At 36.0% G+C, this 12,119-nt stretch overlaps 1 protein-coding gene across 1 annotated transcript; it reads right to left on the bottom strand.

Annotated features, from left to right (window-relative positions):
- Positions 1–3,134: 3,134 nt before the first annotated feature.
- LOC110932486 lies at positions 3,135–3,728 on the bottom strand. Its single transcript, XM_022175816.1, has one exon. It carries the CDS (start codon positions 3,726–3,728, stop codon positions 3,135–3,137), a length of 594 nt encoding a protein of 197 aa, XP_022031508.1.
- Between the last annotated feature and the right edge of the window lie 8,391 nt (positions 3,729–12,119).

Genomic DNA, 12,119 nt, shown 5'->3' with positions numbered 1-12,119 from the left:
GTAAAGGAACTTACCTTTGTCGTTGTTTGTTTGCGACCCGGAACGACTCGAGCTTTCTTCCTTGATTCCTACAATTCAAATCACATACTTTAAGTTCATGTCATTCTCTTCATTCCGTTTTTAACATATTCTTACTACAAGCAACAATTTCCCAATTCTAGTCATTTATCTTGTAAAATCATCCGATTATATCATTCAAGCATTTTAACGAACACTTAGCGTGCATACTATTAATTAAGCATAGTGTACAAGTATTATTTGCATGACTTAGCTAGTTCATGTCTAAATCATCAAGAACATCCATTTTAATTGAAATCTCATACAACCCTCATCCTAATTCGATTTCAGAGGTGACATTTTATCAAGAACATCATCATGTAACATCATTTATGCTAATCTACATCATAACCTCATGTTACAAGTCACTATTATCCAAATTCCAAGTGGGTTTTTACCTTTAACTATCAATTAGGTCGAATTCAAGCATATTTCAAGTTCCACATGGAATTTCTAACACATGCTTATACTAATTTCATATGAACTTCAAGTTTTACTAAAAACCCATTCCATACATGATCATTAAATCATAATTTTCGACATACCTTATGTAGGAAATTCTTAGGTGATCAAGGATTGGTGTTCATGCATACAATCAGACTTTGATTTCCCTTTCAATTTTACTGATTTGATGAATAAGAGGGTTTTCCCCTCTTTTCTCCTTGTTCCAGGCGACACACCCACACCTCATATGTGTGGGTCGTGTGTTTCTTTTATGTTTTAGTAAATTAACTTTCACTATTTACATATTCCACCCCTTATGTTAACATACTTATTTTTAAATGGCCATAACTTGTTTCTCCTAACTAAAAATTTTAATTTACTTTCTAACTAGGTTTACTTCCTATTTACTTATTAGAACATATCATAAAATTATAAATATGCATGCTTACAATTAAATTCGGGGGCGTTACAATAAATTGTCAAGATTATCTCGGCATACTATTTCTAGCATTCTTAAATACTCGTCTCATGCATCAGTTAACTTGTCGTATGCCAACTAACAAATTGTGGTTGTACATTTTTGCAAAACAGAGAATCCAAGTTTACGTCTAGAACATTCTCTCTGTTTAAAATATGTATACCTACACTCTAAATCGCCTCAAATTCTCAAAAAAGCTCGGTGCGTCATACGAAAGCGACGCCGAAACTATGTATGGTCATACACAGGGTTTTCAGCAAAAAAATATCAGCTGCCAAACGTTGATAAGCACCCAACTGATCTCGTTCAGGAGTTGGTTTTCTTGTACGTGGCTGTGAAGATTCAACTTCATCTTTTAAAAGTTGAACCACCCCCTTAGCCGCTGTAATAATCAAGTCGTCGATCATTCCCACGTCAGAACGTGATGAGTCGGGTGACGAGTCTAAAGATATTTTTAATAAACAAGTAGAGAGAATATGAGTGATTGAGGGTTTAGAATGATTTGTGGATGTGTGATTGGATTGTATATGATTTTATTGAATAATATACGTTTATATATATATATATATATATATATATATATATATATATATAATAAGATTTGATTTATTATTTAAATTTAAATATTGCTTAACGAGAAAAAAAATGAACTTTCCCCTTTTCCATGCGTTTGACGCTCGCCATTGTCACAACAAATTCAACTTTGCCCACCCCCCCCCCCTATGGCGTCCCTGTAGAGGCTTTATGGGATTATGTGGGGGTGGGGCGGGCAACCTAACATGTCATGTACTTTTTTGTATTTCAAATAATTTGTCAATTAAATTGATAAATTATAAAATTTAAAGGTATTTAGTAAACTAGAAATAAACACAAACTAGTAACTTTACCTGTTGCAGTGTCGAAATGTACAGTAACTTAACGTGCGAAGCGTACGTGAGTACGAGATTACATCACGTGATTAGGGTAATTAGGTATTTATTCATGCCTTTCTATATATATATATATATATATATACACTCTATATATATATATCGTAATTATTTCAATTATAAATACCCAACCTTTTTACCATTTTTATTTCACACAAAATACACATAATATTCTACTACACGTACATAACCAATCTTCGAAATGAATAAACAAAAATCTAAGGTTGGCCACTTGGCGCAAGCAAAAAGTCCTCTAAAACCCAAGGAGGGGGTTCAAGTGCGACAGGAGTCGGTTTGAGTAGAGAAGAAATGGTTCGAGCGCGAGAGAAGGTAGTTCAAACGTGAGTTGTCAAGGGTATACACCGCAACCTTTTTATACCCAACCAAATGTTTATCCGCCATAATATTTTAGACACCCACAAGTCCCTAGAAATGAAAGATTGGACAAACGAGCTAGAAATAGCTTAATGTAAAACGTGGGTCCATTGCTTCAAAAACAAGAAAGTCGAAAATCCACAAAAAATATGGTTTGATAGCGATGGGTGGCGACGGCCGACGGCGACGGGTGGCGTAAACAGTGATGGAATAAAATCAACGATGGGTGGTGGTGGTGGGTGGCGGCTGGTAGCGTCGACACCGATGGGTGGCGGTGGCCCGTGGCAAGTGATGGCGGTGGTCGGTGGCGGAGGGTGGTGGCGGCGATGGCTGGTAGTGGTCGACGATGGTGCCGGTGGTGTTGGCGGGTGGCGGAAACAACAGGTGGTGGCAGTGGCCGTGGGTGATAGTTGGCAGTTGCGGGTGGTGGCAGCGGAGGGTGGTGGTCGGTGGCAGCCGACGGTGGAGGGTGGTGGTGATGACGGTGGTTGCAGGTGGTGGTGGATGATGTTGGTGATGAAGGATGAGAGGGGGATTTGAATGAAAAAAAAAAGAGAGGTGGACGGAATGAATTTGAGCGAATGAAATGACTTATGTAATGGGTGATTCTATTACCTTGACCAACCAAACACATTTTTTTAGTCCGTCGTGATAATCCATTTCATTCCACCTATAATTCTTGCCAACCAAACACTACCTTAGTTGATGACATAAATGATATGGCAGGTTAGAATTTGTGGAACTCAAGCCTAAATCGATGTATGCAACGGACCAAGTACTTTTTTTTTGAAAGGAAATTTTATAAAAAACAGCCGGCCTGACTCAAAAAAGCAGGACCGCGCTCCCCAAAATTACAACATATACAAAGGGAACTTACACCATTCGACCCAATCTAGATCTTTAAACTTGCACCTATTCTTAAACCAAAAGAAGCTATAGGACTTAACCATACCAACAATCTCCAACCAATCCCCTTTACCATTATTGAAGATCTTCTCGTTCCGAGCCTTCCAAATGAACCAACAAGCCGCAATGATAATACCACGGATGACATCCTTAGCGGGAGCTCCTCCACCCGAGCTCAAATAGAAATCCATAAGATCTTTAAAGCTGAAAGCAAATAAAGGAGGACTTTTGATCCAAGAACTGATTCCGCTCCAAACTTTCATAGCAACAATGCAACCGGTAAATAAATGATCCACAGATTCCTGAGCTTCCTGACAAAAAACACACTCATCCGAATCGGAAATGATGTTTCTTCGAACCAAAGCCTGTTTAGTAGGAATGCAATCCAGGCCCGCTCTCCAAGCAAAGATTTTACACTTAGATGGCAGCCACTTACAACCTTTAACCAAACATACCAAATCCGGATCCGGCTGAGCCAAGCATAACTCCTTGAAGGACTTTAACGGAACAAACTCGAAGCATCGGCATCCCACTTCCATTTGTCTTTATCCGCTGACATGCCTACCCCCGAAAGCACCGACTCACACTCCACTAAATCAGATAACTCCGAAGCCGTAGACGGACTTCTACTCCAGCTCCACAGCATCGAAACGCCCCCCCTCCACCTGAATCCGCTGATTCACCAAACAACCTTTATGTTTCTCAATTGCAAAAAGTCTCGGCCATTTGTACATAAGCGGGGTGTCCCCTTGCCACCTACCGATCCAAAATCTAATGGAGCCCCCATCTCCAACCACCCCAGAAATATAATCAGTAAACCTTTTACCTTTCAGCAATAATTTAGCTTCCACTCTAACAATATTAAGCCACACCCCCGTGAGACCTTGTTTCGAAGGAATGCAAGACCACCTTCTATTAGAGCCATGAATAGCCAAAACAACCCTTATCCAAAGGCTGAGATCTTCAGACAAAAACCTCCACACCCACTTGGCAAGAAGGGCATCATTAACAATTTTTAACCTGCTAATGCCGAGACCGCCACACTTTTTAGGTTTGGAAACCACCTCCCAAGCTACCCATTGAGTTTTTTTAACACTTTCCGACCCTCCCCAAAGAAAACGTCTCATCATCGACTATAATTTCTCCAAGACTTTAACAGGGGCTTTAAAGATAGAGAGGAAATAGATAGGGAGGCTCTCCAAAACCGATCTCACCAAAACAACCCTCCCCCGATAGAAAGGGAAAACCCAATTTATTAAGCCCAAATATGTTTCATTTCTTGGGCCTATAGACGTGCTACTACGTTTCTTTGGGCTCTAAAAGCGTATTGTATAATATATGCAACCATGCACACACGCTATCCTCCATTGGGCCTTAAATACGCAAGAAACTAATTTCTTCTCGGATACACACCCAATATTGTTTTCTTCCCCAACTAAATATCTAAGATTTCGTTTTAGTTTTTCTTTTAAATAAATATAAATTTTCATAAATATTTATCAAATGGATTTTGTATATGTAATCGCTAAAGAAGGGGTAACATACCAACAGATACGTCGATGAAGTTGTACCAGTAGTGTATTTCGGCACACTGAGCAATTCAAAAATGATAAAATTCTTAACAGTAAGTAACGACGGACGAACCCACAAGTAAAAGACACATCGGGCCATTAAAAACACAACCTCTTTCTCTAAGGAAAACCCTTCAACTTCAGCCGGTTGACTTGAAACGTAGCACAATCGCTTAATACCCGACCTTAAGTTCTCTCTTTAAGTATCACTCCTTAGATGAACCTAAGAAATTCGGTCATTTAGATATCTGAGTTCTTTGTATAATTGTATTAAATTATTAATTGTTAACTTAAAAAATACAAGAAACCAAACATGTAAACAAAAATATTGATTTATAAAACGACAACATATAACACATCAGATTGACCAATCATTAAAGTATATATAGTGCAGTTGTATTTAATTATTCTGGTAATTGAGTGAAGACCTCACCATTTTCGTTTTTTTTTTTAGATTGGTGGACACTGTTGGGACCATAATCATAGAGTTTACAGCTCATTTCTCCAGGATATTATGGACTATTCTCATTTGCCTAATTGCCTTCCCTTTTATGCATGCCTTTCATAATTCACAAGTGAATAAAAACAAAATATTATGATTTTAAAGATTATATATGAATATAACTAGGGCATATGTCGTTAAAGAAACATTCTCGTGGTTAAGATGTGTGTCTCACAATAAAATAGGTTGGAGGTTCAAATTCTGGAATACATGTTGTAGTGTATTTATTCAAGAAAATCTAGGATTTTCCGTTTGAAAAAAAAAAAAGGAAACCTAAGGCGGATATAATAACTTATCACACAAGACAAAGAAAAAAACAATTAGAAGCTTTTGTAGAATAAATTAACTTATATTATCATAGCTTTTAACGTTTAGATAAATGAGTTACATAGGTCATCATCCACTTACTCAATCACCAACCTGTCATAACAAGCACTCATTTTAATACGTAATAGATTTTATTTACCCGGTGATTTGGGTTACTCAGAAAAATATAGAAATAAGTTATGGGTATTTGTAAAACCAATTTATATGATACATTAGTTTTGCATATATTTTAACTACACCTTCCCACAAGATCTAGAAACTTCAACAATCGTATATATGATTTATTCACAACACTGATACATTATTGCTATGACTTGAATATTCTTTTGTTTTATCATTATTGGATGATATTTTAATACTTGATAAATAATAAATTATTTTTAAAAATTTTTTGGTACATAATTATTGAAGTGTTTTATATAAATAATAAGGGTCTGTTTGGTATGGGGTAATGGAATAGATGAGAGAATGGAATGGACGAGGTAATAGAATGGACAACGGAATGAAATGGATCATTCCATTCCATTATGATGTTTGGTTACTCATATGTGAATAGAATGATTCATTACTTTATACAATTTGATAAACAAAAAAAGATTAAGTAACGAAACACAACTGTATTAAAAATGACAAAAATATAATTGCCTCAATAATAATAATAATAATATATTAATGATAAAAAAATTAATAATATTAGTATGAATATTAATAAATATAAATATAAATACAAATAAAAATATAAGTATAATAATAATAATAATAATAATAATAATAATAATAATAATAATAATAATAATAAGAAGAAGAAGAAGAAGAAGAAGAACATATTTCTTTTCATTCCTTGAAGGAATGGAAAAAAAACACCTATATACCAAGGAATAGAAATTATTATATTTGGAAGGAGTTACGTTTCTTTGGAATGCTCCATTCCATTACCACATTATAACCAAACATATTTATTTTCATTCCATCAGAATGATCCATTCCATTCCACCTTCCATTCCTTCATACCAAACGCTAGCTAAGTATTTGAAGTTTAGATTAAGTTCAATACCTTCAAATAGTTTCATGCTGAAATAACATGCGTGAAAAAACCACTTGCAACCCACTTTACCAGCAATCCAGCATATAAGGAGATTTTCCACTTCTAACAAACATATTATAACAAAATCCTCATTTATAGTTCAAAACTAACATGATTACTTTATGTTTTTATAAAAAGATTAGGTAAAAAGTTAGAAAAGGGATTAAAAGTTAAAACGCCAAATAACTTCGACTCTTAAGGGTGAATGAGGTAGTAGTGGAGTGGTTAAGAAAAGATTTGGTGTTCCTTGTGACCCAAGTTCGACTCCCACTCTCCCTATTATCTTCTGCGGCATCCAGGTGTGGCGAATATGGGTGGCGCTGGTTCATCTTGGACGGTAGGCGAGATTTTACCGATTATTCCATTGTCGTGCTTTAAGGCGAGTGGAGGTCGGTTTTCCGCGCATCTGGGAGAGCCAAGGGGTATATGTATGTATATATATGTGTGAGAGAGAAGGATTAGTTTTCACCCTGTTATAATTTTCACCTCCATCGTACAACCCGCCGCATAACGCCCCCTGGGAGGTGTTGCCCCACGCTACCGGGGGGGGGGGGGGGGGGGGGGCAGATATGTAGTGTGAGTACGAAGGGTCTTATTATTGTTGGCTCGAGTCTAAATCGATGTTAACTCAACTCATTAACAACACTAATATATATACACATGTTTTCTCGTATAAAAAAATCTAATAATTAATGGGTAACTTGATATTTTTAAACACGATATAAATGTCACGAATTATATTATGCACTATATTGGTTTCTTACAAAGTTTATCAATAATGTACTAATAATTTCACAATAATATCACCTACATTATTGTTATTAGGTTCTTGTTCGTATGAATTAACTAGATTGTCGTTGTGCGAATAGTATTTAACCAAAAAGATCTTAAAAGGTTAATATGCTTTATTTTATTCTCTAGAGGTTAAAAATACTAGGTAGAGACATTTATACCGTTATCAAATCTTACAAAGTTATTCTTTAGTCATAAACAAAAAGAAAACACAAAAAGAATATTTTAAATGATAATATAAGCGTCGTTTGAGAGTGTTTATTAAAAAATGACACTTTCGTTAACTTTAATATTATACTGTCCATAAAAGGATATTAGGTCATAAGAAGAGGCTAATAATATACCGTCAACGTTTTTTAGGCATACCAGTAAAGATGGGAATAATATAACAATGCACGTAACTACGTAAGCATCTCATGATGTGTGAACTTCTCAGAAGCTACTACTTATGTAACAGAAACAACTATAGAAGTTCTTCTTAAGTAAACGAACAATATTGATTAATTGTTACTACTAGTATCAAAACGCTCGTCTTTTGTTTCATGATAACAGGGCGAACCACATATTTTTTATGAGTCACATATAACCAATAAGTCTCTAAGAGAGGCGTTTGTAATGGCCTAGCAAAATGTTACATCGCTTGGTGTGTGGTTGAAATACTTAGCCAAGAGGTGTTTGACCTTCAAAACCATCAACGCACTTTGGAGACATTAGTTGTGAATGAAATAAAACCACTAAGTCTATAGGGTGTGGTCATGACTCTTATGACCATCATGACCCTCCATATCAGCGTCATATCACCACCTCTAATCCAACATCCTAAACAACTATCCTAAGGGTGTGGTCATGACCAAACCACTATCCCCTTATTTATTTTTGTCTAAAGAAAAAGGAAAGGAAATCTTGGAAAAACGAAAGGAAATATTGGAAAATGAAAAAGAGGACCATGGTTGCCATGGTTTAATACATGTGAACCATGGTAGATCAGGCAAGGGGGTGTTGTAGCCTTCCATTCATGTTCCTATGTCACGAATCATATCTCAACCATGACTCTTACACCTTTCAGCCTAATTAAGTATGTTTAGATCAAACGTAGTGGGGCGCTATGCCCCCACATAGCGCTTGATAACGCCGGGTAAGACCGCCACGAGGGGCGGTATGAATGCAATTTTGGAGGGGGGGGAGATATATAGCGGCGGTATGGGGGAAGTTTTCAAAGATTGGACCAATAAAAAACAAGCAAGGTTTTTATAATTAATTAATAAAATTGAAAATTAAGAATTAGGTAATGATGGATAGAGACTTTATGACTACGGGCTCTAGTGATATAACGCCCCATAAAGCCCCGGTGTGAAGTGGCACAACATGTGTCGCATAACGCCCCAAAAGGGGCTTTATGACTACGGATGACTTTAGGAAAGTACCTGTAAATGATCATAGCCCTTGAGATACATTATCACATCTAGTCTAGGGCTTTTTTTAAATAAATAATTCTTTAAATTAAAGATTTTCAAATGATAGCTTCCTCATCTTCTGGTATACATTAGCTCGTTAAAACCTTGAGCTGATTTGGTTAGAGCTTGTTGGATGGTGTAAATTTTTAAGTCGAAAGTAGCTCTCTAGTATAGAAGCTCGTTAAAACCTTGAGCGATTTGGTTAGAGCTTGTTTGATGGTGTAAATTTTTAAGTCGAAAGTAGCTCTCTAGTATAGAATCTCGTTAAAACCTTGAGCTGATTTGGTTAGAGCTTGTTGGATGGTGTAAATTTTTAAGTCGAAGGTAGCTCTCTAGTATAGAAACTCGTTAAAACCTTGAGCTGATTTGATTAGAGCTTGTTGGATGATGTAAATTTTTTAGTCGAAAGTAGCTCTCTAGTATAGAACCCAAAATTAATTTGCTTTGAACTTGCTGAGTCATATGAAGTTTTTAGCTAAGGTCAAAATAAATCCAGCTCACGTATATAAAAAAATCAAAACAAAAGCTAATGTGGCTCTCAAACTTATTTGGCTCTAATAAGTTATTCATTTGGCTCTAGTAAGCTAATAATATGCTTCTCAAACTCATTGGTTTCTGAAGTTGTTAGTTTCCTGCACAGTGTACGGAAGGTCGTGCATAACAATTTTTTGACGTCAAAGAACCAAGGTTTTGTTCTCGGTAGAATTGTATTTGCCATTCAAAAAGATATTGCAACGCATCTTGTTGTCTGTTTACTTAGGCATTCTCATGTAATTTTCTTTATTTTAGTTAGGGGTGTGCATGGGTCGTTTTGGTTCAGTTTTTACCATTAATCATAACCATAACCACTAGTTTCGGTTATCGGTTATAAATTCGGTTATGATTATTTCGGTTATTAACCAAAAACTTTAACTAAAACTAACTTTCGGCTAAAGTTCATACTTTTTAGGGTTATTGGATTTTATCACTCACAACTATTGGATATTGGTCGTTGTCACTTCCAACTATCACTTTGACTCCCTCACTCCCAACTTAATACTTTGTGTGTTGTGTCACCCCGCATGTGAACATTTCTAAGTGGTTGACTTGTGTTATTGGTGATATTAGGTTAACACTTTGTAAGTTACTAATGACGACGGATGAATCTACTCCTAAAAGACAAAAAGAGAACCGAAAACTACTCAACCGGAGTGACACAACACAAAAAGTGTTAAGTTAGAAGTGGTGAGAGTCAAAGTAATAGTTGATAGTGACAGCGGCTAATACCCAATAGTTGGGGGTGATAAAATCTAATAACCAAACTTTTAAACCAATGGAACCAACCATGTTGGATTGAGCTTTGGTATTTTTATAAGATAATCAATACTACATTTTTTGGTTAAACTACCAATGTGGGATCTCTTTTAACGTGATATTTCTCAACAACAAAAAAAATACTTAAGTCTTTGATTAGAAGTACAATTCTTTATCAAAATAAATGGCACCTACATTAAGATCATTTTGTTACAAAAATACTTTTATCTTAAAAAAAAAAAAAACCTTTGTTTGGTTAGTGTTAAATGAAAATCTATTACACAGACTTAAATTATAAGTTCGGTTCGGTTTCGGTTATATGGGTTAACCAAAGCTTCATAACCATAACCATAATCACCCGGTCGGTTAAACACATTTCATAACCATAACCATTGGTTATGTTGGTTATTGATTAAAATCGTTCGGTTATGACGGTTAATTTGCTCACCCCTAATTTTAATAAACAGCATGGTAATTCCTATAATTGCAAACCAAAAACAATTTGATCATATAAATTAGCCAATTCCTTGATAGTTTGATTTGGTATAATTTAAGGCTTGCACAGTTTGAAATAGGTATGGAAAATCAACAAAACTGAGAAAAGTGAGTCAGCTTGTAGATTCACAAGCAACTTGAGTTAGCATTATCAAGTCGAGCCAGCTCGGCTCGAATCATATTATTGTTGGCTCGAGCCTAAATCAGAGTCAACTTGATTCAAAAACTCTACATAAACGTCTTTAGGTTTGATCAGTTTAAGATTGGTGGCCTTAAAGGAAAGTTTCCACTCATGTTAACTAAAAATAAAAGTTACAAGCTACTTGTGACTAAGACCATCCGTAGTGGGGCGGTATTTTAAAAAAAAATTGAAAAAAAACGCCGCAAAACGCCCCCCCCCCCCCATTAAAGCAGGCTTTATAGGGCGTTATCTTCGAAAAAAAATGGACGTTGGCATTTTAATTAAAATGCTGAAAATTCACTTGGGCCAAGAGATGACCGTTGACAACGGTCAAATGTTTAACTTTTTTTTAATTCCAAAATTTACGGGGTATATAAATAATACCCACTTCATCCTATTTTTTATAAAAAAAATCACACTTTCTCTCCTACTTCTATATTTTATACAAATATGCATCCATTCCGACCCCCCTTTGGTGTCCCCGCAAGACCCATGAACCCGAACACAACCCAACCGCAACACCCGTATAACCTTCAAGACTTGGACCCGAGCATTTTAACGTACGCGGCTTACTTGAGTGGCGCCACGTTCATGCCTCCCACCTTCAGCTATGGTCAAGCCGGTGGGTCGCAACCTTCACAACAACAAGCCGAACCCGATGTCGATGTCGATGTCGTGCCGGAGACGCAACCCGAACCGGTGCCAGAGAAATCGAAACGCGGTAGAAGGTCGCATAAGAAGAAGGAAAAGGACGAACCTCGACGTACAAAAACGGTCATTAATATGGCTTAACCACTACACATGGTCTTATGTTTTAAATTAAAAAAAATTAATTGTGAAATGATTGCATGAGCGTTATTGGGCATTATTTCCACTACGCCACTTTTACTATAATGTTCCATGGTGACTGGACTGTCACGTATCGAATAATGCCCCATAGTGAAGGCATTATATGGCTTAACCAGTACACATGGTCTAAAGCAAACAATATGTTAGTATGAACCCCAATTTTACAAGTGTTTGAAAGTAAATATAAAATAAAATCATGAAGATGAAGATAGTTTTTTCTAAGTATGTTATACATTTTTAGTTTTTAGTAATATAACAAAAAATATAAAAAATAGCTATACTATGCATGAATAGTTAATCATGTATGAACTTTTACTCTCATATCAACTTTTGCATCTATCCTCGATAGACTTAAGAGGAAAATCACACATGACATTCAATC

Source organism: Helianthus annuus, chromosome 3 (genome assembly GCF_002127325.2).
Source record: "Helianthus annuus cultivar XRQ/B chromosome 3, HanXRQr2.0-SUNRISE, whole genome shotgun sequence".
NCBI classification, from domain to species: domain Eukaryota; kingdom Viridiplantae; phylum Streptophyta; class Magnoliopsida; order Asterales; family Asteraceae; genus Helianthus; species Helianthus annuus.
This window is presented reverse-complemented; position numbering and strand designations above follow the sequence as displayed.

Bases quoted from the DNA above. Each gene is read 5' to 3' on its own strand.
- LOC110932486 (XM_022175816.1), bottom strand. From the start codon at position 3,728: ATGGAAGTGGGATGCCGATGCTTCGAGTTTGTTCCGTTAAAGTCCTTC.